This window comes from Channa argus, chromosome 23 (genome assembly GCF_033026475.1).
Source record: "Channa argus isolate prfri chromosome 23, Channa argus male v1.0, whole genome shotgun sequence".
Taxonomy (NCBI): domain Eukaryota; kingdom Metazoa; phylum Chordata; class Actinopteri; order Anabantiformes; family Channidae; genus Channa; species Channa argus.
Genome location: NC_090219.1, coordinates 1,743,076 through 1,770,125, shown reverse-complemented (window position 1 = coordinate 1,770,125; position 27,050 = coordinate 1,743,076). Strand labels below are relative to the sequence as shown.

Here is a 27,050-nt window from a genome sequence, read left to right as displayed (position 1 = left end):
GGCACATAATGATGCCCTACATGCAGTTTGTTTCACCTCATTATCTGCTTAGGTCTTCAAGCTCAAGAAACAGAACTTTTTAACTGAGTTGTTACTGAGTTTCAATTTTGTTGTGTTTCATCTTTTGCATGGCTCTTCTTCATTTTGAAAGGCTTGTCTAAAGATGTTCATATATTTGTACAATTCTATTTAGTCTAAGGAAATGCAATCCTTAAGGGCGGAAAAATTAGAGTTAGAATAACTTGGAATAACAAAATTTTAAAAAGTATTCGTCCCTATGACATTTTGTGAGGAAAGCTCCCCCACTTTTTTCACAACTTTGGTATTTCAGTTCAAAAAACAGGATTTCAAATATATCACATGCTTTGTTTTTTAGATTTGTAAAGTACATATCACAAATACATATGTTTTGAATTCACTTGAATGAAAAATATTTTTGTCTGTTTTGAGATGAATAAATTCTTGTAATGGCAAGTTTTTTTTTGTTTTCTTTTTGTAAAATAACTCCATGCTTAATCTATGTTGCCTGGGTTATATTAATATTTCCAGGTGCAAGTCAAATATAACAGGAAAATGCAGTTTGAATAAAAGGATCCAACCTGCATGTAATGTATGTATATAAACTATTTTGGACAGTGCAATGATCCTAATGGTGTTCAGTTTTTCAGATTGATACTGAAAAGGATTCAGAACAGGATTTTATGCCTGTAAACTACTCAATACATTTTATAGAAAATTACCGTATTTAGATGTTGATTTTTCTGTAAAACTCTTGTCTTTAATACTGGAAAAGACACTATATTCCACACAACATTTGATTTAAAATTTGCAGAAATTTCAATTAAGACAGCCTTATAAAGAGGCTTTTACAGGTAAATTGTGTTGCGTGCTTGGTATTTTTCAGTAAAATAAAATGGGATTTAAGGCAAAATAAGAGACAATTTTATGTAAATATTACTGAAAGAATCTGTAATTTTTACAGCATCGTCATGTTAATACAGCAGATAAGAGCCGTTAGATTTACAGGTTTAAAATGTAAATTTTCTGTAGAATTTCAACAGTAAGGGTGTTAACAGTGGTACTGGGTTTTTTTTTTGTTTTTTCCAATAACAACAGTTTTTTTGTTACAGTGTACAGGAGAAAGAACACACAAAAGACATAAGGTCATAAATAGTGACAAATGTGGGGTGAGAGGAGAGAGGGACGAGAGTAAATGGTAAATGCTCTGCACTTATAATGCTTTTCTACCTATCGGCACTCAAAGCACTTTATACTGCTTCTTATTCACCCATTTGTGCTCACAATCACACAAATACTCATACACCGATGTGGGAGCCGCTATGCAGCTGGCCAACGGTCACCGGGAGCAACTAAGTCCGTGGGGTTCAGTGTCTTGCATAAGGACACACCAGAGGAGCCGGGGATCAAACCAAAGACTGTGGTATCGGTGGATGACTGCTCTACCTTCCTGCGTCAGTCACCCCAAGAGGAGGAAAGGAGCTCAGAGCATCGGGGGCTCTGGGCTCGGGACCACTTACCATTTACCCCAGCAGTCTAAGCCTGTAGCAGCATGACTATATACAAATAATTTTTGGTGTTGTGCAATTTAGAGGCTAAAAGTCTATTGTAGTATTTGATTTTAAACATAAAATTATATAGATGTCCTTACGACCTACTGCACATTTCCAGGAACAGAGTGCAGAGTAAAACTAAATCTAAGATGTTGGGCAGCAGATGATGCAGTGCAGAAAAGCAAGCATGTTTAGGACCACTGGATACTTTAAGACATTCGTTTGACAAAATGGTCTTGATTTGACAGCAGTTTTTCCCATTCTAGTAAGAGTCCTGGTGGTTCTAAACATCTTCTATTTACGGATGATGGAGTCCACTGTGCTCATTGGGACCTTCAATGCTTTAAACAATTTAAACAGGATGCACCAGAGCTCAATTTTAAGTATCATGGCAAAGGCCATGAATAGTTTTGCACGTGATTTTTTCATTTTTTTTTTTTTTAAATTTGCAAAGATTTTAAACCAACGTCTTTCACATTATCATTATAGCGGATTGTTTGTAGAATTGTGAGGAAAATAATGAATTTAATTGTAGAAAAAGCTAAGCGCTGTGGATACTTACTGGGTGCATTAAAAGTCCAAAAAAGCCTTAAGTATGTCTTGATATGTCTAAGTCTTTCTGGTCGGGCAGCTGAGTAATAAACAGAGTTGAATGTCCTCACACTCAAAAGTACTTCAGTAAAAATACTCCTAGGAACAAGGCTAAATGAGGCCTTGGAATCCAACGTAGTTCTCAGTGAAAGGACAAAGAAACCAGTTGATCTAATCATTACCGAAAAAAAATTATTAAAAAACCCTACTTGTCTTGAAATACTTAGCACATTTTGCTGAAAACAAATTGCTGAATTATTATGTCTTGCACCTTCAATTTATAAAAATATTCACTTGTCCCCTGAATATAAAATAGTCGCTTATATAGCACTTTTATCCAAATGGCTTTACAATGTTGCTTCCCATTCACACACACGCTAACATCGATGGCAGTGGCTCCTGACCCACTGGGAGCAACTTGGGGTTCAGTGTCTTGCCCAAGGACACTTCGACTTGTAGACAGGAGCAGGGATATATTGAACCACTGACCCTTTGGTCCAAGGTCAACTGCCTCACCAACTGAGCTACAGCCACCCCGGTTATATTTATTTTTAAAGAATATATTTTAAGGAATTTGAATAAAGAATTGGGTAAAGTATTCATGGATTCCAGAGCAGGAGTCCTCATTGCTTTAGTGGTTTGTCATGAGGTACTGTAAACAGCTTTCCTGCCGAGAGAAATCTCTCTATTACGACTGGATAGATTAATAGGGTTATTGGTATATACCTCTAACTTTTCATAAGGTCACAATTTGTCTACTACCTTTGTTTTTGACACAATCCCTGCACAACTAACAGCATTTCCATCTGCCCAAGTAGCAGTTTAACACACAGACATTTACTGTCAAAATATGTGTTTGACTTTTGAGTGTCCTGAAGTATTATATTATGTTGATATACAGAACATCCCTGGCTATATGTCGAAGTGTCCCTGGGCAAAACACTGAACCCCTAACAGCCCATTCCCCTCCCCAGCTGTGCAGTGCTGGTCCAAGCTCGGTAGTAATTGGGGGGGTTGGGTCAGGAAGGGCATCCGGACTAAAAACTGTGCCAAATCAACATGCGGACAATGATCCGCTGTGGTGACCCTGAACTCACAGGATAAGCTGAAAGGACAAAAAAATAAATAAAAATCTGAGACCGCCCAACTGCTATTAAACTGCTTACCACCTCCACCAATGTTATAAGAATATACACTGAATATACTCCAGGAAATACTAAAATTGTTCTGTTTCATACAGAAAAAGCCAAAAAATTTTAGAATGTATTTGCACATCACCTTTGTACACATAAAAATAAGTATCAACAGAGTGTAGTTACATAAGGGTTTCAGTCAACCTGATCCAAGTAACAATCTTAAAATTTGGCATTTTACAAAGATATTAAGCTCAAAGTTCATTCACCTGACAAGTTTCACTTCTGAATTGCATGCTGAACATTTTAGATTTGAGGATTTAAGATTTGAGGATTTAGGGATTAACACTTCTAATGATTGACAGTAAAAGACATTTGCCAAGCTACTTAATTTCTCTGTGTAGACTTTGTTTGGAGAAACTGGGTCGGGTGGACTATAAATCAACGTCTTTTATTTCTAACCAGTAATCCAGGAAACCAGTAATTCTAACTGTTATCAGCAGTAATGAACATTATATGCAGATATAAAGTTATAAAGATGTGGATTGTGAAAGATTTTTCACTACAACAGTACTGTCTTCATTACTGATACAGTAGATAGACATAAGCCTAGTGACAGTGTTACATTTCAGCATCAATACATATACAGTAATTCATAATTTATGCAATTACAGGCATAAATAAAAATAGGCAATAAGAAAAATAAAACTTCTTTTTGGCTGGTGTTAAATATAACATTTAATTATTAATGTACTATTCCTAATGTTTATTCAGTTTCTTACATCAAGTGTAATAAATATAAACAAATGCATAGAAATGGATTCTTATACATTTTTAAAGCCCCCTTTCAGACATGCACTGCTTTCCATCAATCTGCGGCAACTGAACATCCGAATGTCCACCTTTGCTATTATTATGGAGAAATGACAAGCCTACTAGGTCAGATACAGTAACATTTTCATCTTAGTTTAAACAGGAGACATTCTGTTAAAATTTTTAGCTATATTCACAGTGTTGATGTAAAACGACCAATCATACTGGTGATGCATAAAGGGTCCGGAAGTTAACGGTCTACACATTCCATCACTTTCTTGCCTTCAAATGATGTATGTAATAACAGGCTTTGCCAGGTTCAAATAAATTAACTCTTGTTCATGTTAATGAAGTTTAGTGGTGAAAAATTGACTCTAAAACACAAAAGCTAAAATAGAACATTTATAGCAGATTTCAAATGTACTTTGCTGTTTGCATCCCGTTCATAAGCGTGTCTAAATGAAGCTGTGAGAAAAGTTCACACAAAGACATCACTTTAACAGATTAATGAAGGCAGCAGTTAGGTATTCCATGTCTGAAAACGGCTTAACATTGTGCATCACAGTATCAAATCTCTTTACTTGTAAAGTGTGATCTTCACACCAGCTGCTCCTAACACTAAATCCATCTATTTAAAGTGAAAAGCAGCATTCGTATTTGTGAACCTTACACCTTCCCTCCACCCAACTCTATGACTATAAGGAGCCTTTCAGCCTCTGTTCAGTCACTGTAGTTTAGGTGCACATTTTCTGTATTGTTCAGTGTTCTCATCAGGTCTTCTTCTTCTTTTCCTGCCGGCCGTTGCCTTTCAGGGGTCGCCACAGCGAATCATGTGCCTCCATCTAACCCTGTCCTCTGCATCCTCTTCAGTCACACCAACTTACTTCATGTCCTCTCTCACTACATCCATAAATCTCCTCTTTGGTCTTCCTCAGCTCCAAGCTCAGCATCCTTCTACCAATATGTTCACAGTGTCTCTTCTGAACATGTCCAAACTACCTCAATCTGGCCTCTCTGACTTTATCTCCAAAACATCTAACATCAGGTTCATTCTGCTAATAAAGAAACTACTAGCATCAGAAATCTGTTGTAATAAGCCCACTGTTTACTGCCTATGCAGCATTATACGAAAGTGTAAAGAGCATTTATTGTTCACTAAAGCTCTGCCTCTTGGTGCTCGGTCCATGTACTTTCCAGCCAATGGATTTTCATTTTGAAACAACAAAACCACTGCCGTTAAGAAAGTTTAGATTTTTTTTAAATAATAAATATGAAGAAATAATTGTAATCTAATTGTATTTAGTTGTCATAATTTTGCTTTGATTTTATATTGTGACCACAAGCATAAAATTGTGATTTTAAATTCCACAAGACAGGTTTTATTCACCATTTTGCTGTTGTAATTTAAAAAAGCAAAGGATACGACAGTAAAAATTTCCACAAAGGTAATCTATTCCCAATTCCATGTATGAAGACCGTAAAACAATACAATTTCCATAATACTGATTATAGTATGAAGGAAAAAAAAATAAAAATAACTCTGTGATGTTTAATCCATAATGCTTTTTTTTTTTTTTAAAGCTGTGTTCCCTTACTCTTTTTGTCTTAGAAAGGTCTTAGAAATCCACTGATCGCAAAGTACATGGAACTAAGGTTTTGTTTTTGTCCCATTGCTCTGAAGGTAATAATACAGTAATAATACAGCTCATTTTCTGAGGTAATGCTATTATTGGCCATCCCCATACAGACACTAGAACCAACAATAACCAGACTTTGTTAACGGATGATGTCTGTCAGCCTGCAGCCTGGATTAGATGATTAAACTCTGTTTTAGACATCTTTTGTTGTAGAAAATACGATTAATTTAGGAAATGTCTGACGTTATGCTGCAAGAGATGTAGGCAGACAGTGAGTAGCCTGCAGTCATTATCTTAACTGTAGCTGTAGCTTCTCCCTTCTGTTGTGTCACTTTCTATTTTGACACAATAAAGAAGTGGTGCCTTATCTTGTGGCGTAAATGTGCTCACTCACTTTTAGTCTGTGAGCAACTAATCAATATAACTATGTGCTGTCACTGATTGGAGTCTGATTGGAGTCCGATATTTCTGCTTGACTGTTGGCCAGAGCCTCCTCCATAGAGCGCCTCCTGGAGGCCAGTTTGCAAATCCCCGCGACGAGGAAGAACATAGATATAACTGCAAAATAGCCACCATAGATGAGGAACTGTGGAGAGAAAATAAGAGAAGCATGGATCAAACGTACACTTTATGATGGGGAAGAAGGGTCAGGTTACTCTAATGTACGTTTCCTGCAAGTTACAACAAAACTTGATACACTTCCTTACCTGAGTGAAGACATCAAGGCCAAGGCCTGCTGAGTCTACCACCACCAGAGTGAGCAGAGACTGCAGCAGAAGAGCCACAAAAGTGTTTACTCCAAACACCAAGGCATAGCGCTGCATGTTGAGGCTGGCTGCAATCTGATATCTGATGGGTCAGAGGGCAGAACGTCATGAAAACAGTTTAGCAATACAAAATCTGAAATAATACACGTTGGAAAAAAATTGTAATGGAAGTTGAGGATGTTTAAAAAAGCTGAATCCAGATCCACCCACAACCTACGGCCTCCACTAGAGGGAATAAACATAAAAAAAACATAACAGTCCCCCATGATTCAGCAGCCCTGCTATTTGTTTAAGATCTTGTTGAGTTTTCATTTTGGGATGGTGATTCAACAAGGTTGATCCAAATGGATTCCCACAGGTTGCAAAGCATTATTCAGCAATATTCAAAACTCTGGGATCAGCATGCTTCTCAAAGTGCATCTCTCTGTTCAAATATTTTCGTTAGTCCATGCAGAGAGACTGGCCAAAATGTTTGGACATTATGGTCAATTGTTGCTACAATCTCAACTACAGTTACACATTTCCTCTCTTTCTCATTTTCTTTACAAATGCCTGTCAACACTGAAACTGAAATACTATTTGCGAAAACCAAATAACACAAAAGTTTGATATAAGAAAAATACAGCTTGCTTAACTCACATTAGGCAAAATATGCTCGAAAGATTGTGTGGACACTGTATACATTTACACCCTAGATAAGTGTCAAATAACCTAAATATGGATGTGTGCACAGTTTAACAGTGGCCTTGTCAATCTCCGCCAAAATTCACCACCTACAAAAGTCTTCTAGATAGACTGTATTCACTGTTAATCCATCTACTAATCAAAATGAATATTAATGAATGACTGAATCTCTGTACTTACGTAGCCACAGTGATGAGCAGCATGTATGTGGCTCTGAATAAGATGTATAAGCTGTAACATAGCCAGATGTTCCTTAGTTCCATAAGAAACACACACACAGCCATCAGTAGGGAGAGGACACATAAAGCCAGCTCTCCCCACAGACCCCAGGACACAGGCAGGTAGCCCACCAGCAGAGCTGCCAGAGCCCCTGTGGACCAGCAAAGCACAGAACAGCTGAAAATAATGTTCAGTCACACATTAATGCGGAGACATCAGTAGCTGCTGGCCTTTCCAGTATGACAAAAGTTAAGATTTTAATTGGGTTAGATAATTTACTGAAGCTGAAAAAGCATGTATATCTAAATAAATTACCAAAATTACCTTTAAATATGATATCGTGCTAAGCCTCACCTAGCAATGTGGACAGTGTCTCTACGTAGCCATTGTAGATTTCAAACTCCTTGGAAGGACGAACTTTCTCCCATAGTGCTTGAGCATAGTTGATAACCTGGAAGTAGCCACAGGTGGCTAGGGCCCACCACAATGACCAGGCCAGCAGGGAGCGGCATCTGTAGCACTTCTTAAAGTCATCAAGCAGTATCCACAACTCTTCCAAAAAAAACCTACTGCCTTTGTCTTTGGAGCTAGGTATCTGTAAAACATGGCCAAGTGACTTGAGTGTTCCTTCAATTAAAACCACTTAATTCTAACTGATAAATCTCCACCATAATCCGTGTTCAATGTGAACTAAGCAGCTTGTAACTCACTGTGGAGACATCTTGGGTCTTTAGGGGTACTTTACTCTCCAAAACCTCCGCCTTCTCCACAAGGGATGACCTTGTGGGCTGCCTTTCATCTGATGCTCTTGTGTTGCTGTGGAAGAACAAGCTCCTCGTGGGCATGGGTAGGAACCAAGGAGCAACAAAGGCCACAGCAGCTGAGGCCAGAGTGATGATAACGAGGTTGAGAAGCTGGACTTTGGCCTCAGAGAGCAAGAGCTGACCAATTAGAGATCCGGTGGCTGATCCAAAAAGGGTGATGCTGCGGCAATAACTCGTAACTCTCTGGTAGTGTGCGGGGTCCACCACGCTGTAGATGTAAGAGTAGTAGGCCACCTCTGAGGCTGTGGCCAGTCCAAAGAAAAACTCTAGGAGCTGCATAGCCAGTATGCCCTGAGCCTTCAGCAGCATGACATACGTAACTACCATACTAGTGGCCTGTATGATCAATACAGGCTTATAACGGAGGTAATCCGTCGCCAGGAAGATAGGAGACAGTAACACCAGGTAAGAATATGTCCATACCGGATAGATTTCATTCACAACCTGCAGACAACAGATTAAAAATTACAGTGCTTACATTTCATGTGTAATGTGATACTGTGCCAATTGCAGCCATCTCAGTAGTTATTAAATTCTATAATCTTCCAGAGTGTGGCCATGTTTCATTTGTACCATCATCATATATGTTTGGGATTTTGTGAATTTTTGTATAAACGACTTGAAATGAAATTAATGAAAATTTTGCTGTATGTTCAACCAAACATTTCCATTACTGTTAAACACTGCACATTGGCTCAAATGGGTTTTAGCTCATTCCTTCTTAGTAGGGTAATGAACTAAACACAGTATTTTTTAAGGGTACTGGTCAAATAACACAAGTACTACCAGTTGTACCAAGTACTGGTTCAAATTAAATTAACCACTACCAAATTTTGCCACCTAGGCTAGGAACGTATATCTGGGTGAGAGAGCAAGTGTACGTTGGAAAAAAAGAGAGCAATACCGTGCGACCTCACCCCTGCCTTGAGTTCAAGAAAAACACAACATCAGGACAATGGTGAGCTACAAGCGGTCTTTAACCCACAGTCACTTTTTTGGTTCAAATGTAAATGGTACCCAACCCTACTTGTGTGAGAATAGCTTTAACTCCGGGATGTTAGCCCATTTCCTGCGTGAAGCACCTGTTACAGGTCCTTCCACAGCATAAAGGTCAGGAGTTTGACTATTGTTAAATGTAATTCCAAAACACAACATTTTGTCCGGCTTTAACATTTCTTCGGTAAAATGACTTGTGTTTAGGGTAATTATCTCGCTGCATGATTAATTTTTTGTTGAGCTTCACTTAACAAATTAGGAATTAAGTTGTTTTGCAAATTTTTCTAGCACCACCATCAATAGAAGGACCTGTTGATAGATATTGACCTTAACACCTATTATCTGTCTTTTAACGGTTTAACTGCATAGGGCGACAATACACTTATGGATACAAAAGCATTTAAATCAAGATTTTGTATAGTAGTTACCCAAGTATGATGTTGTGCATTGCAGCATCCAAAATACTACTACTACTACTACTACTAATAATAATAATAATAAGGATGATAAAGCTGACAATATGTGGCTTAATGTTAGGTTTTATAACTATCAAACCAGCTTTTGCTTAAGATGCTTTATAAAGGATGAAAACAGGACAGTAATTTGCTTTAGTGTGCTTCTCTTTTTGAAAGATTTCCCTAGACTGTGAACTTAATGGAGCTAATCATTTTGGGATTAACCAGAAATTTGACAGAACGGGAACAATTTATCATAAGAGATTATTGTGTTGAACAGCTGCAGCAACTCCTGATGAAAATTAAAGGATACTTTTATAGCACAACTTCTGCCTGAATTCTGGCAAAAATGCATAAAAGAGACAATAAGACTTTTAAATGCATGATAAAAGCTCCTTCAACCAGAGTGTTGGATTGAGCAGGGGTTAGGGTGACCACACCAAATGCAAAAGTGGTCCCAGTCTGGCCACCACTGTGAAATACGATAACATGCAGTAAATATGTCAAAAATATATGAGACTGAACATGCAGACCTACAAAACAGAAGTGTCAATCAGAATATCTCAAAGTACAAGCTTAGCTTGCAAAACTCTGTACAGATGTAAACCTTTGTAGAAATTTACACAGTAAAAAGGTAACTGGTACATATATAATTTAAACACTTACAAATCATTGTTTGATGGTACGCCTTTCAAAATAAAATAATCCATAGACTATGACCTCTGATTGGATAGAAGGGCAAGACTTGCGCATTTAGAAAGGAATATATCTGCTGCCATCTTATGCAATGTGTTTGGGTCCAGTAGCCTTTAACCAAACCACTGCACATAATATTTCTTTTAGAAATTATTTCTTTTAAGTTAGATACTGTAGATACAGTAGCCCAATAAGGTCCTGCTCAGATAACTTTTATTCGCATGTTTCTTTGCCTCAGGAGAAACAAATAAAGAGAAACAGGTGCTTCACAGATAAGAGGGGCGAAAAAGAATAGTACGTAAAATGTCAGGTGTGTTAAAGTCTTGCTGTTTTTGTACTTTTTAGGATTCTTTCTACGATTTAATTCTTATCAGTATTTTCTAATGCAATGAAACGCCAATAATGAACATGTTCATAAAGATTGTTTTTAACTTATTAACGTTCCGCCAAAATTTAAGTTATGTCACAAGGTTTTAACATGCAGTTAGTGCTAACCGGTCACTAGCGTTAACCCCACAAGCTAACTCACCTGGGCCTCTGTCAGGTTCTTGTCTGGTCCCATGAGGTAGGCGGTGAGAAAAGGCTCCGAGGGACGGAGGCTGGAAAAGAAGCCGTACACACATAACAAAAGGGTCTGGTAAAGCACAGACATGTTGAACGATTGATGTACAAACTACGACCTCCACTAGCTCCACTTGAAAACATTCTGCCTGCTTCACTTGTGGTGATGACGTTTTAACGATGCGACTCAATGGGCGGGACTTTGGGAGCAAAACTGCCTCTAGCTGATCAGGATCAAAGTCAAAGTCATCTTTGCTGTCAGTTCTGCCACAAGTGCACTACATACAGAGAATTGAAATTACGATACTCTCAGATCCAAGGTGCATACAAAATAAGATACAAAAATAGATTTAAAATACAGTAAGGGTCTGCCAAGTAAGTTAAAAAAAGAAATAATACATGAAATAACGTAACATATGGCACATAACAGATTACATAAAAGTTGTAGTCCAAACCAGTGTCATCTATACTAGCAGAGCAGATATATAGAAGCAAAAAAATAGTGATTTAGCTTATTGGCTGGTTAAAGTGACTGGGGTTGCAGGATTTTGAATGCTTCAGAACTTGCATGAAAATCATCAGGTTTTTACGAATGCGCGTAACACGAAAATGCATTGCATTCTACAGTGGGAAAAACATTTGGAGACATTGTCTCTTTTTATGACGTCGTGTCTCATAGCCATTAGATCTGTACGTCGGAAATGACCAATATAAGTTAAAGTCTAATTTTTTTCTTTGTAATGTGATTCCGTGGATTCTAAATAAACCCTAAAAACTTGATGGCTGTCAGGAAAGTACTAAAGCTTCCCAAGCATTGCCCAGTATTAATATATTTTTTTTAAATGGCAAATTAACTGTAGGGTTCTGCATGCCTTAATGTATGAAAGGTGTGTTGGAGGAAAATATCCATGCTGACTCCCTTGGACTGCAATATTTAATAATTCACAACATTTTGGTCTCTTGGACCTTCAACAGGTATATATTTATTACAGTCACTCCCCAGCCATTATAAATAAATCTACAAATACAATTTTGTTTACAATATTTTGGCATCTCTTTATTGATAAATGCACATAATTGTAAAATGTTCAAGTGTTAACACTGAGCAAGTTACACCAGGAGACTAGACCAAGAGGAAATACAGGGCAAATATTTTATCCAGACAGACATGAAAGAAGCTAGAGCAAGTATTACTGATGTGTATAGTTCATTAATTGAATTACAGTCAGAAACACATTACTGTAATAAGCAAAGCGTGGTTTACATTTCATAGTGATAGAAACAAAAGAGCCGAGAAATTTAGAAAGGATTTAATGATGCGCATCAAGAGGTTGTTTGGTGAAGGTGCTGCAAAATTGAGGTCACACCCAACCTTTATATAGTTTATAGACAAAGAAGGTAGAGATATATTATATTTGTAGAAGCCAGTCTGAAGAAGAAAAAAAAAAATCTCCCAAGGTTATGCGAAAAAACACAAACAAGACAACCACAAGAACCATGGTTGAATGAATGGACTGAGGCATCAACACATTCAGAGAATAAGGTTTTAAGACACACCGGCATAAAGAGATGATTTACAACAGTAAACTCCTGCAAAGTGCATTAGAATGGAAGCAATAATAATCACTGCAATAAAGCATAGGAACAACATTGTTAACTGTCAAGAGGGCTCTATCAATGCTGCTCAGGGACAATAGTTTCAAGACATTTTAGAAAGTCATGTTGGCCAAAACACATGTATTTCTCATCAAATAGCTGTCCAAATCCAGAAGATTTTTAAAATTTCCCCATGAATATTATTTGTAGGTATACAAGAAAATGATGCAGACAAGGATGTCACTCTAAACACTATCAAGCTGTCCAGTCCACGCCGTAACATTTTCAAAAGGGAAAATGTCCTAAAGACCTATTGACCAGATAACTGTTAAGGAGCTGGTGGAGACCAAACCAGAGGTAAAAGAAGAATGAATACTGGACTTATCATTAACCACATGGGTAAAAACAAAATAGATGCTAATGTGACAATAACATAATCACTGTAATACCTTATTAAAAGAGTTAAAACACACTTATCAGCCACTTCATTACATACAATGTAATGCAATTCCATGCAGCAATTCCATACTTTTTTTAAGTTAAGACTGTCAAAGGTAATATTTCTACTATGTGTTTATTATTGAGGTCATGCTGATTTGTGGAGGTGTACTGGAGTGCAGTATTTTAAGAGGTGGTTATAAATAATGTGGCCAAAACAGTAGAACCACCACTTAGTGACGCCAATGATGAAAATATACCTTTTTCCTTTTTTGACAGTTTTCCTTAAACTTAAAAGCTGAGAAATTATAACCTTGTCAAAGGAAAATGCATGGCAGAATAGGACTGCATTGGGTGTACCTAATAAAGTGGCCAGTGATTGTATATTAAAGGGCCACTTCACTGATTATCAACTTGGTTCTTATGTTTATAGCTTGGGGATTACATGCATATGAAGGGCATAAAACTTCTCTCTGCTTCTCCTATATGAAAATACCTCTTGACATCAAGTTGAAAGTTCAAACAATGCGATCTCATTTCATAAACTATAGAGATTGTAGTATTGGTAAACCTTCTATCCAAAGATCCTTCAGATTACATCATCTGAACTGAGGATAACAACAATCAAAACAATAAAAACAAAAAACAATTTTGCTAGAAGCAGAGAGATCCACAAACTAGGATGACAGGGAGCAAGTTTAATTAATGAATTTTATCTTTAATGCTACTGACTTTTAATTTCAGCCGGAAGTTGTCAACTTTTTCTCTAAGGTAATCTTTTCACAATCTGTTTCTGGGGCTTAAGTCCTTCACTAATGGCTTTTCCTTAACCTAACAACTCAACCTTAGTGCATAACCCAAACCATCTTCATCTCAAGGTTCATGATCAAACTGAAAATAGACTATTATATTCAAAGCAATGAAGCTGCGTGTTTGGAATGTGGTGAGTTTAACAGTATCAAAATCTTCTTAAGAACCCTGAAAGTTCACCACATTGTGGTCGCGAAACAGAAGAGAAAATTCAGAGGTCCAGTCCAACTTTTGGGATGAATCCTTCTATGAGTTTGATGAAAAGATGATTAAGTTTCTTCTGTTTGTCAAATACACAGAAAAAGATTGAGGATGTGATTAACATAGCTAAGCTTAACCTAACAGATCTTGAAATTGGAAAGCTGAGTGGTGTGTTGTGAATGCATAGCTGGACTATTAGCAATTGGACAAATTACATCCACCTGTATTGAAAACACACAGATCAAGCTGCTATTAGTCTTTTTATCTGACTCTGGATTTCATGGAAAACAAGCCAGTTCCCCAAAATGTTAGACTGGTTCTTTAACAGACATTTTAGTTACATACAATGAATATTTCCTGTGTCCTGCCCTCACGCAAAGTTTCTCAGAGTAACACAAACATCCGCAAACCAGTTGTCATACGAGCAGACCAGACAGAATATCTGATCTTTTCAGTGCACAAAGTTGAATTAGAATAAGCTACATAGTGAAGTGCCTTGTGTAGTCGTATTCTATTGTGGGGATGACAGCCTGGACAAACTTCAGGAAAATCAGAAGATACCTGAAAATGTCAGTTAAGGAGCACAGAAGAGGGAAATAACAAAGTAACTGTCATTTTTAACACAAAAATGTAAGAAACTCAGGTAAAATAACAGTCTATTGCTAAAATTATACTATTATGTTATAACCCATTTGTCAAAGAAGAAGGCATAGCACATAATTGAACATAAAAGGATACATGTGAACTCCCAGTTCTCCCCCTCCTTCTGCCACAGTCTCTATGATCTTTTTCATCACTTCAGCATGTCTGAAAAGAAAGGTCAGATTTTGCAATCTTATCGAAGTGACAAGGACTAACTCACTTTTTAATGTTTCAAATGTTTTTAATGGGTGACAGGTTTGGACTGCAGAATGGCCAGTTTAACATCTGGTCTCTTTTACTACAGAGCCATGCTGTTGTGATACGTGCAGAACTGGCATTCCCTGAAAATATGTAATCTCAATGGAAGCACACACCAGTTGGGCACAACATTAATACCACCTGGTGGCTTTAATATAAAAATTATGTTTTTTTTTAGTAAAAATATGAACCTATATATTTTGATGTATCATTATATTATCCGAACATTGTAAAGATACAGATGAGCACAGTTGGGCAATCCTTTAAAAAGGTACCACCTTACAGAGTACAGGAATTATGTTTGTACCCACATGTGTGCATCTGAAGAAGATGGTTAGGGCTATCTTTGGTCTTCCTTACCTGCACGGGTGGACAGAGCACATGGCTGGTGGAGGAAGATGGGGGTGGTTCTCAATTGTTACCGTTTTCTTCACGTGGTCCTGGCTGATGTCCTCGTACATCTGTTCTACAGTCAGTGGCTGCCTGTCCTGGGAAACAACACAGCAGCTTGATGAGCTATTGGCCTTCAGTGCCATGTGTCGTTGTTTTAAAGCATTTTTAGGTCACTTATTTGTTAAAAGTAAAATATTTACGCTTTAAACAAAAGAATATAAAACCCAGATTAATGGTTTTCTTTGATTACCATGTTGAACCACTGAATAATTGTATAGATATACTATATTGTTATTTAGCCAATACCTCTCCTCTCAGGCTTCTTTAGAATAAACAGTGACATCTTTTGCTCAGGTACATACTTCATCATATCCAAACAGCCAAAGTCTGGGGGTCTGGTAGTATTTGTCATATGTGATGTACAGGTCATATGTTCTAGTCTGAAGTATGGCATCCTCATTCCCAGGTTCTGCTTTGGCTTTAGTTTCTACTGCTTTACTGGTGTCCAGAGTTGCCTAGAGACAGGAATGATAACTGATGTTAGATTGTACTGATATTAAGATTGTACAACCAATGATATGCTGCAATGTTTTGAGACAACTACCTCATCTGTTTCTAAAAGGCCACTTTCCTCATATTCTGAAAACACACCATAAAAGGACAAATGTTACACAACAAATATCTTGGGAAACAAGTCGATCTTGTTGCCGTTACTGTGTGAGTAAGATATAAATACCTTCCATATCTGCTGCTTCGCCATCCTCATCATCATCTTCATTATCTCCAGAACATGCTGCAGGTGTGGCATTCATATTCTTGTCCTAAAAATGATACCCATTTGTACCTTACTGTGTAAATATAATAAATATATAGTCTATACTTTTCAAACTAAGAGAATTTTTGCTTGATTGCGTTTTTTTTGTGTTTTTTTAACATATGTGTATCTCTTCACACTACAAACTGCAACTCTAAGCTTGAGCAGTACAAACAAAATCCCATTGAATTTTGTCGTATTGTAATGGCTAAAGTATCACAGGGGAATTCCTGAAAACCTGAACAAATAAACCATTGTATGTGTGGCTAATATCACTAACACAATACAGGAGTTATGACTTAATTGATTTTACTGTATTGCAATCATATAAAAAAAAGCAATACACTGCACTTTTTGAAAAATATTCCATTTTAGAAAAAATGTCATAGTATGGCGAACACACCACCATATGGAAAAAAAATCAGAGTAAAAAAGTAAACTTTTCAAGTACATTTTTTAATCAGATTTGTTCACTTGGGGGCAAAAGAAAAATGAGAACAGAAAACTGACATATGAAAAGCATCCAAATTACTATGGTGATCCTTTTAAAAACATACTCGCTATTTTAAGGATCCAGCAGTTATAAAACAATATTGACATTCATTAGGAGAATTAAACAATGATAAGCAGTACATCTGATAACTAAGCACTGAGTTGAAAATAATACTACTCAAGTTACAGATTCAACCTCTCAATAGCTTTATCTACGAGACACTTTTCATACTATTAAATCTTGTTTATACTATTCCAGTTATTACAATGTAATGAGAAAAGTGTTGCCCCTCTAAAAAAAGAAGGCAATAGTTCGCAAACACGAACTTAAAACAGGCAACACGAAAGTTAGAAAGGAAGTGGAAAGGTAAATTTATAAGAATCTCATTTAGCCTGGGAAAATAGTTTAAAAATGTCCAAAAAAAGCTCTCAATGATGCCAGGACAGAATATTGTTCATCAATAATAGAGGAAAACAAGAACAACGCCGGTTTCTTTTCAGCACCGTAGCCAGGCTGATTAAGAGCCTAGTATTCCTTTAACTCTGAGCAGCAATGACTTCATGACTTTCTTTATGAATAAAATTGTAGCTATTTAAGAAAGAATTCACCAGATTCTCCCCCCTAAATATAAATTACAACAGTGCTAGAATCATCAATAGAGGCTTTTTTGGAATATGGTCGAGCAGCAAGGCTGTTAGTTTAGATGATGTAATAATTGAAGTTAGCGCAATTGAGATGACTTTGCTCTGAATTGGTGCTATATAAATAAAGTTGAATTGATTAAAGCTAGCATCATAAACCAACAACATTAAACTAAACGAAGCATACCTTGTTATTGTCCAGTGAAATTTCTCGTACAGCATCCGTGGCTCCTAAAACACCTGCTGAAACACATTCAGATGAGTTGTACATTCTGTTTTACTGCTTCTGTTTGTCTTTTTGTTTAATTTTTAATAACATATTCTCACTAGAATTACAACTTTGGCATACAAGTTAGTTTCCATTCAAGTCTACCCAGAATGATATTCTGATCAGTTCATTGATGAATTAGAGTGGACAGTTATATCTGATATACTGAAATTTCCTTCTGGTGTTTCTGAGATATTGCGTTGATAAGAATAAGACAGACATAAAATACCCTTGACTTCTGACTTTTGACCCATAAATCATTTTATCTTTAAATCCAAGTGGGTAATTGTGTTAACTTTGGAGAAGTGCTCTCAAGGTATTCCTGAGGTACACTGAAAGGAACGGGACAGAAGGGACAACCTAAAAAGATTAAGCCTGGCAGAGGATGATAACTTGCTTATATGTATAATATTTTGTGAATTATAATGTATAAGTGGATCTGCAGTGTTTTCTGTCTTCAGTTTTTTCTTAACTTGGGTCTTTTATTAGGTCACGACATTATCACAGCTCTGATGTGAGTTTGACATACAGTACCATGAAACCCAAATGGGCTTCTGAAATTGTAAATACAACACTGGATGCAGCATTTACGCAATGACTGTGTCCAACCTGAGTTGTGGTAAGTGTCCACCCAGCCCCCATCTCCATCATCCTCCTCTATGATGGCTTCCAGTTCATCGGAATACTCCATCTGTTTACAGCGCTTGTAACATGGAACTGCAACACACAGGGGGGTGGGGTAAACTCAAATGAGTAACAAGTAAAATAGGTATAGACTTCAGAGATATCCCTAGTAAGTCAGCAATAAGGTTTTGATATCAAATAGATTTTTTTTTTTTGTCCTTTCGACTTATCCCTTGGGTTCAGGGTCACCACAGCGAATCATTGTCCGCATGTTAATTTGGAACAGTTTTTACGCCGGGGATGGGAATGGGCTGTTGGGGGGGTTCAGTGTCTTGCCCAGAGACACTTTGACATATAGCCGGGACCGGGGATCGAACCACCTTGTGGTCCTCTGCACTGGTGAAATAATTAAGTAATATTATCACTTTTTACTAGAAACCATTTAGAATTTATTAAGTAATTAATTAAAATGTATTCATAAATTATGATATTTAAAAATAGTCAACGGGACATTTTCATTTACAATATGTGTCAGTTAATAGATGAATTTTGTGGAAAAGAGGTGATAAGGCATGTAGAAGAAGGTTGGAAAGGGTGGAGAAAAGTGTCAGGCATGCTGCTTGACAAAAGAGTATCAGCAAGAATGAAAGGAAAGGTGTTCAAGATGGTGGTGAGACCGGCAATGTTGTTCGGCTTAGAGACAGTGGCACTGAAGAAAAGAAAGGTGGCAGAGCTTGAGATGTTGAGGTTCTCTTTGGGAGTGACGAGGATGGACAGGATCAAGAATTAATACATCAAAGCGACAGCTTATGTTAAAAAGTTTTTGGAGATAAAGTCAAAGAGGCCAGAATGAGGTGGTTTGGACATGTTCAGAGGAGAGACTGAATATATTGATAGAAGGATGCTGAAGTTGGAGCTACCAGGGAGGAGGTCTAGACCAAAGAGCAGATTTATGGATGTAGTGAGAGAGGACATGTTAGTTGGTGAAAAAGAAGAGGATGCTGAGGAAAGGGTTAGATGGAGGCAGATGATTTGCTGGGATGATCCCTGAAAGGGAACAGTCTAAAGGAAAAGAAGAAGAGGACTTAAAAGATTAATTTCTCAAAGACCAAGTTAGAAAATGATTTAAGTGGTAACTATTTAAATTTTAGAATGTATCCTAGATTTACATTCAGTCTCAATATTAATTTACAGCTCTTTTAGCCACACTGCAGTTTAAATTGCCTGCATACATGCAATCAGTGTGCCACACTTCAAATCACAACATTTAGAGTTGCTTTATAAAAGAACTTCTCAATTTATGTGGAACTAGAGGGAGTGAGTTAACAATGCTTACATATAATACAAAGGAGTAAATACAAAAAGTTTCTGTCAAAGTGAGTGGCTGGAAGTTGAATGGGAAAACTATAAAATAATAAAATTCTTACCATTGCGTGTTAGAAGAAACTGTTTATCCTGGGGCAAATATGGCTTCACCTTGGCCTCTTCACCTGTGGCCCTGAAGGGACACAGGACCACAAATATTAAGACATTTTTTCCATCAGGCCATGTATTTTGTGCATATTATACTATTACTAGTCAAAAAAGTATTTTCAAACTTGTCATAAGACATTTCAACTTCCTAGTTTTATATAGTTTCAGTTTTGCTTTTGCATTTTTTAAAAAGAGGAATGCAGTAGTAACAGAGGTTTAGATAATCACATTCAACGAGGAATATGTATCATCGAAAACTTCCAAAAACAAAAAAATTAAAAAACAAGAAAAGGCAATAGGCTATTCATTTGATTCCCATTTGATTCCCATTACACTTCACTGTGAAATTAAACAAGAATAAAATAGAAATTAGCATTGTAAACCACAGAAAAAAATGTCTGGTATTAATTAAAAGGTGTGTTCATTTCATACAAATCATTATTGTAAGGCATATTACAGGACAAGCCGTAACCACAGCAATAATGTTACTTCCAGTTACTACCTACAATGCAGACTACATTGACTATGATTTAGAAGCAACAAATGTAATACACAGACTACATTCCATACTTTAATTGTGCTAATAATTATACTATGCACAAATAAATGATTGTAATATGCGGAATGCATGGCCACATTAACACTAGTGGTCTTAATGTCATGGGGGACAAGGGTCACAGTGCTCACTGTGAGCAGTCTGCAGTTGCCCCATAGAAGCCGCATACACAGCAAAATACGATACACTGTGTGCAGAGGTGGTACACAAGTAAACAAACTCAATACACACCTGGTGGTGTGGGATTCAAACCCGTGGCCTTCTGCATCCCAACCCAATGTTCTACCAATGAGCCACCAGGCCCCCTGCAGTATTGATTATGGTAATTATGACAAAATCTGTTCAGTAATAATATAAGGGTCAATGTCAATGTTGATAACGGTGATTTAACTACTTACTGTGCTTAACCCATAATAAAACATCAGTGTTTATGAGTTCATAATGTTTTTATAAAAAACATTTTTACATTAAAACCACCAGCTGGTGTTAATGTTGTGGCTGTACAGTGTATATTTGTGAGCCCCAAGTAGAAACTCACCATTTCCACGTGGGGCAATGGTGCACCAAGTGATCTCCGGCTGCTACAAACTAAAATACAAAAAGAGAACATTAAATATGACCAAGACATGAACATTAAACCTATGTGATTTAGAGTTTTTACATTAATAAGATGGGTCTTTATGTAGATGTTCTCACCTCTTCTGGTGTAATAACTCCAGTCTCTTTAAATTTCGACTCCTGTGATTAATGACAAAATCCAAACTACATCAGAGGGCTATCTACAATTACTATCCAGAAACGTATTGAGCACAGGTCTGTACACATAACAAAAGGACCGTTGGGTTTTAGCTCTTGACTAATCCGTGTTTAAGATAAAACTAACAAACACTGTGCATGTCAGCGAAAGACACTAAACAGAACTCGTCTTATGTCCATATGTTTGTGACATTTCATTCTACCCAATCCCTGTCAGCAAGCTAGCTCATTTACGTTAAGTTTACCTTCAACACTGGAGTAAGGAACTCCGCCACGCCAAGAGCCGTGCCTTTTACTGTGTTTATGACGTTTTGCATCGTGTAGAGCTTCCTGGGGACGAAACGAAGTTTCTTTTACACCCGTCCGGTCAAAGTTGGAGCTTAGTATTAATTGTTTTAACACATAGCCACTAACACAGAAAACCAGCAGGAGCAAGTCACATGATGCGCTTGAATACTTCCGCTAAATGGGTATCGCGAGACGTGTGGAGGTAAAACGAATGTACGTGAGGCTGATTGTATAATATCGCGTAGTGTTAGTTTATTAAATAGTTAACATTAGTCTGTTGCCTACTTCTACTATAGGTAAATCGTTTGCCGCGAGACTAGGCTGGCAGCACGCGTGTAGCTGCGTCATACATACATACATACATACATACATAGCAAGGTATCAGTATGTGGAGACACCTAGCAGTCAGGTCGGTGTTGGGGAAAATAAAGGTCTTTGAGGGGGGGTTCTGTATATCTCAGACAGTTACATTGTCAAGCGGGAGCCATGGCAGTGATACGGGGACGAAATGGAGGAAACCTTGCGGATTCGACACAGGAATAAAGACTTTCAACAGTCTGACCAAAGAGAAAGAGCCTCTTATTTTGGCAAAAGAGGGACTGGCTACATGGTAAGCTACACATTATCATTCATACAAAGCGGATGTTAAATTCATAGTGGAACAATAACTACACAGAGTTTGTGTTGGTTCTCAGGTACAGCTGTGGACCCACTGTGTACGACCATGCCCACCTGGGTCATGCGTGGTAAGAATACAAACGCTTTTACTTCATATACAAGCCAAACCCTGTCCCAGCTAAACAGGCTCATGTATGTCTTCTTCACAGCTCATATGTCAGGTTTGACATCCTGCAGAGGATTTTGTCCAGGCTGTTTGGAATCACTGTCATCCACGCTATGGTCATCACTGACATTGATGACAAAATTATCAAAAGGAGCTGGGAGGTGAGATCCTAAGAGTGCAACATGTAAGTAATCAGTAGTCTGTATGGCTGCAGGTTTTATTGGCATTTTTTCAAATCATATTTTAACTCATTTTACAGGAAAATGTTTCTCCAACCATCATAGCCAGGATGTATGAGGAGGAATTCAAGAGGGACATGCTGTCATTAAAGGTGTGTGACTAGGTCGTGATTAATGCATGTGTTACATTAAAATTTAGGATTGAATTTACTGAGCCACTCTTATACAACAATGTTAAAACATAGCCTTGCACATTGGAAAAAGGCCCCAGCTTTTTAAAACATTTTATGTAAATGAATTATTATACATGATAGTGGAATTACAGACCTGTACAGATGAAGACAAAATGACCGCCTGGTCAGAGGCAGATTGTTTTGGGTCATGTCAGCTAATTTTGTGTTGCTTTATTTTGTTTTCTGTTCTGTCTGAGTTTCTGTTATCTTGTTTCACTGAATGTTTATATCTGACTTTTTACATTTTTGTGTCTTTTTTATAATTTTGCATCTCTCTTTGTGTGTGTGTGTGTTTTGTCATTTTATGGGTATTTAAATGTTCTTTTATAAATTGAATCTCTTTGACCTTTTGGTCATTTGTCATTTCTTTGTGCTATTATTTTGTGATTTTTTTGCTCTTTTTTTTGCTTCTTTTCTGTGTAACTTTTAAAAAAAGTACTTTCTGCTCTTTCTTGCACTTGCATCTCATGTCAACACTTTACTGACAGGACTTCGCTTTGTTGTTTTCTCCTTAACTTAGATTTTTGCTTGCTTTGTAGTGTCTGCTAAATGACTAAATGTAAATGTTTTATCTGACTAATACTTAATTTGCTTTGTCATGTGACTATCAACACCAACACCAGTTTAATGAGTTATGTCAATACATTTTTGCATTTTTATAGATTTATCAAGTCATTTCATTCAAGTATGGGCTGAGCTCTGTTAAACCAGACTCTTTCTGACTCTGTGTTGACAGACTCTGCAGGTTCTTTGTTCTAACATGTGTTGAAGGGGAATCAGTTGCAGGATAAAGATAGAAAAGTTTGATTGAATTATTAGCGGCTTAAAAATCGAATGCATCTTGTTAACACACGCACCATGTCTTGAAGTTCATTTCAAATCCCTATAATTAGATGAAAGAATTTCATCTAATTATAGGGATTTGCTACCAGCCTCAAACTGTGTCTGCTGTGAATAGTGATTGTCTATAAACTTGTCTTCTTCTTACTTGTCATTGTTTTTGAGGTGACTCCTCCTGCAGTGTATTTAAGAGTCACAGAGAATGTGCATCACATTGTTGCGTTTATTGAGGGAATCATCAAAAATGGACATGCTTATGCCACGAAAGAAGGTGAATATTTTCATAACTTGCACTTGTTAAATGATTACAGTCTGCATCCAGATACAGCCTGATTGAATATTTCGAATCTGCTTTGGTTGTAGGTGATGTGTATTTTGAAATTAGCTCCATTGGTGATCGTTATGGCAGGTTTGTGGGAGCTGTAGGCACTAATGCAGAACCTGGTAAGTTCTTCTCTACACTTCACCAAGTGTCACTTTTCTTTGTTGTAATCAGAGGTTTGTCGAAATCTCAGTATGACATTCAACTTTCTCAGACCCACACACTTGGTCTAAATTAGATCGAATATATGTTGGCTTTACTAAAAGGGTTGAACTGCCTGATTCTCTAGGTAGCACAAATAAACGAGACCCGAGGGATTTTGCTCTGTGGAAGAGATCTAAACCTCAGGAACCATGCTGGCAATCTCCGTGGGGCAGTGGAAGACCTGGCTGGCACATTGAATGCTCTACCATCGCTAGGTGTGTGCTTAAAACTATCTCTTTGCTTCATTATAGTCTTAAGGTGTTTAGGAAAATTGCAAATTTATGAAAAGTGAAACTGAAATTTCTAATTTTCAAAATGTGCAATGGTAATTTGCTGTTTTTTGTGTGCTGGCTACAGCTGTGTGTTTGGGAGTCAGCTGGATATTCACTCTGGAGGCATTGACCTGGCTTTTCCTCATCATGAGAATGAGATAGCTCAAAGTGAAGCCTATCACCAGTGTCAACAGTGGGCAAACTACTTCCTCCACTCAGGTAAATAGCATTAGCAACACCTTTTTTTGATGTGATTTGACAACTTCACTCTGTGGACTAATGTAACTCCAAGAAGTCTAGTCCCATCTATGTTTAACACAACAATTGTTTGTATTAATTGCCTGTTTGATATTAATGTATAACATTAAATAACTGGAAATACAGGTAGAGGAAACTAAGAGCCTTATTCATCAAACAGACTTGATGCCTGGAACCAGAAACCTTTTGTGGAACTTAGTTTTTCTATCTGTGTTTCCACCAGAGGAACCAGGGTCTAAAACTCCCTTTGATCGAAACAGGGCTTGAGGTTTTCTTTTTTGGAATATATTGGGCTGATTGATTGTTATTGGTTTCAGGACACTTACACTTAAAAGGCAGCGCAGAGAAAATGTCTAAATCTTTAAAGAACTATATCACCATTAAGGTACAGTCATCTACAGTCATCTACAGTCACCAGTACCCACAATAGTGTGAAATAATTTATTTATTTTTTAAATCTTCTTTTAGGATTTCCTGCAATCTTACTCTGCCAATGAATTCCGCATGTTTTGTCTCTTGACAAAGTACAGATCAGGTAGGAAGAACAAAGACAGTTCTTTTTTTTTTTTTTTTTTTTTTTGAACACATTCGTTTGTGTCATGATTTCCTTTGTTCTCTCCACAGCCATATACTACAGTGACACTAGCATGTCTGAGGCCAGGACCTCTCTGGAAACCATCTCCAACTTTATCTATGATGCTCAGGCTTACATGAAGGGTCAGCTGCACTGCTCACCTGTACAAGAAGCTTTTCTGTGGAAGAGGTAAGAACTTCCTCCTCACTCTGAGGAGGTTCATTCATGTTTGTATTCCTCATGGATGTTTATTTACCTGGCCATGGAAAAGCTGTGCAGCCAACTGTCCAGTTATTTTGAGCTGCTTAAACTGGGCTGTTGTGAAAATACATTTGCAATTCCCACATGGTTGATGAGTACTTTTAACTAAACCCTTCAATAAAATCCACTGACCTCAAAATTAAAACAGTTCCACTATATAAATACTTTTAGACCTGCCTGTTTTGTTTCAGCTTGGTTAATGTGATCTTGTGTTGCTTCAGTTTGGCTGAGACTAAATCCAGTTTGGTGAAAGCTCTGGCAGATGACTTTGATACCCCAAGAGCCATCAGTGCTATAATGAATCTGGTTTATCTTGGAAACTGCCAACTCCACCCTGTTTCTCAGGTATAGTTACCCACTGGTTCTTTTGAAGATTTCAGTTTAGAGCACTGTAATGTGATAATTTGTGATGTGTGTGTTGTATTTCTGCTCAGTGTGATGGTGTGACTCGGAGCCCTGCAGTGTTTGGAGCAATGATTAGCTACATTCAAGATGTCTTAGACATCTTTGGGATCGATCTGCTGCATAGTCAGGTCAGAATGTGAATAACATTTATAGATATGTACATTTTTACCTAGCAGTAAGGAACATGTTGCCTACAGTAATAGTGTGGCTCAGTGATTTTTTTGGAAAACCATGAAGGCCTATGACACAGAGGAATAAGATATCTAAGGCTTTGACAAACAAAAAATAAGATTTAATTTTTTATGTTACACACAACGCTAATATATTATATTAGCTGACCTTCTCTTTAAATGGGTTTCAGATTAGAAACAGCTGTTTCCCACACATTTCTTTTTTCTGCTGTCTTGCTGTCACATGCAGGAAGCTGATGTGGCAAGTAGCTGTGGAAATCTGCAGGCTATTGTGGAGCAGCTGACTCGCTTCAGGAATGAAGTTCGAGCATTTGCACTGGCATACCAGGATGATTCAACCATTAGATCCCTCTGCAAACCTGAACTTTACCCTGAAAGAATCCCTCTCCTCAAAGCATGTGACACACTCAGAAATGACCTGGCACCCCTGGGTGTTTTGATAAAGGTACAGTATGCTGCACTGGCTTGCAGCAGAATGAAGGTTGAATTTTGCATAGTTCGAATGTGGTCAAAGTAGCCTTGTGCTGCATTTATTTCTGTGTCTAATATGGTAGTTCAGTGGAAGATTGGACTGATGTGTTTTTTTAATGTCTTTGCAGGACAGAGGAGCTACATCTACATGGGAGATAACTGAAAAAAAACAGAGTCCGATAGTTCATAATAAAGCCCAAGAGACACACAGCTGAAATTCAGTCTACCTCTGAACCAACTTTTTTTTTTTGGGGGGGGCATGTAGATTTTATTAAAGTTTAATAAAAAACAAAAGACCAAAAATTCATAACAAAAGGAACTAAATGAATTCCTTGTTTCAATAGCATGTCAGAATTTTTAATACATTTTGTAATTGTAATTAAATTAGTTGTATTCATTTTATGTTGCAGATGTTATGTATAATGAAAGTTGATCTGTAAATACAGAGGGAACAAAGTGTTTCTCCAACTTATTTCTATCTTTAAAGTGGACATGGAGTTTCAATTTGCTTGCAACAGTTCTCCTTTGAAAAGTTAATGCATGTGAATGGTACTAAACTTTCCCTCTGTCTTCCCTGTATTAAATGTTCTCTTGCTTCTAGCTTAAAAACATCACCCGATGACATCATCTGGAAGTTTTTCAGCAAGAAGCAAAGAAATACTTAATTCATGTAAGGCAGAGGGACATTTTGCAATATTCATATACATGTACTCCCACAACTAAAACACATGATGAAAGATGAAAATTGGTGGGCACTTTTTTTCAGGTTTGGCCTAAGAAACCCACTTATCTTATACACTGTGCTAATAGTGATCTAATCCTCGATGAGGACAGATCTGTTGAGTTGCTATGCAAAGC

At 37.3% G+C, this 27,050-nt stretch overlaps 3 protein-coding genes across 5 annotated transcripts; 1 reads left to right on the top strand and 2 right to left on the bottom strand.

Moving 5' to 3' along the window:
• Nucleotides 1-3,727: 3,727 nt before the first annotated feature.
• Nucleotides 3,728-11,124, bottom strand: slc19a2 (solute carrier family 19 member 2). Its single transcript, XM_067493748.1, has 6 exons — nucleotides 10,916-11,124; nucleotides 8,126-8,683; nucleotides 7,770-8,010; nucleotides 7,377-7,566; nucleotides 6,453-6,594; nucleotides 3,728-6,331 (listed from the first exon to the last, which is right to left on the bottom strand). The coding sequence occupies exons 1-6, from the start codon at nucleotides 11,036-11,038 to the stop codon at nucleotides 6,170-6,172; spliced, it is 1,416 nt and encodes a 471-aa protein (XP_067349849.1). The 5' UTR covers nucleotides 11,039-11,124; the 3' UTR covers nucleotides 3,728-6,169.
• Nucleotides 11,125-11,977: 853 nt separating this feature from the next.
• On the bottom strand, nucleotides 11,978-21,364 carry atg3 (autophagy related 3). Of its 3 annotated transcripts, none has more exons than XM_067493749.1 (12): nucleotides 21,156-21,364; nucleotides 20,851-20,892; nucleotides 20,693-20,742; nucleotides 19,553-19,623; nucleotides 18,111-18,218; nucleotides 17,421-17,476; nucleotides 16,022-16,106; nucleotides 15,890-15,924; nucleotides 15,648-15,800; nucleotides 15,253-15,380; nucleotides 14,731-14,799; nucleotides 11,978-14,553 (listed from the first exon to the last, which is right to left on the bottom strand). In XM_067493749.1, exons 1-12 carry the CDS (start codon nucleotides 21,225-21,227, stop codon nucleotides 14,472-14,474), a joined length of 951 nt encoding a protein of 316 aa, XP_067349850.1. In that variant the 5' UTR covers nucleotides 21,228-21,364; the 3' UTR covers nucleotides 11,978-14,471. The 3 variants fall into 3 exon arrangements, with proteins under 3 accessions (XP_067349850.1, XP_067349852.1, XP_067349853.1); XM_067493751.1 differs by having other exon boundaries at nucleotides 17,421-17,473; XM_067493752.1 differs by lacking the exon at nucleotides 21,156-21,364 and adding an exon at nucleotides 20,386-20,459 and having other exon boundaries at nucleotides 20,851-20,894.
• A 69-nt stretch (nucleotides 21,365-21,433) lies between these two features.
• cars2 (cysteinyl-tRNA synthetase 2, mitochondrial) lies at nucleotides 21,434-26,937 on the top strand. The gene is made up of 15 exons (XM_067493747.1): nucleotides 21,434-21,808; nucleotides 21,894-21,944; nucleotides 22,026-22,143; nucleotides 22,242-22,313; nucleotides 23,400-23,505; nucleotides 23,598-23,678; nucleotides 23,846-23,975; nucleotides 24,118-24,251; nucleotides 24,608-24,675; nucleotides 24,759-24,825; nucleotides 24,915-25,053; nucleotides 25,347-25,470; nucleotides 25,560-25,658; nucleotides 25,951-26,166; nucleotides 26,321-26,937. Exons 1-15 carry the CDS (start codon nucleotides 21,585-21,587, stop codon nucleotides 26,405-26,407), a joined length of 1,716 nt encoding a protein of 571 aa, XP_067349848.1. The 5' UTR covers nucleotides 21,434-21,584; the 3' UTR covers nucleotides 26,408-26,937.
• The last annotated feature ends 113 nt before the right edge of the window (nucleotides 26,938-27,050 follow it).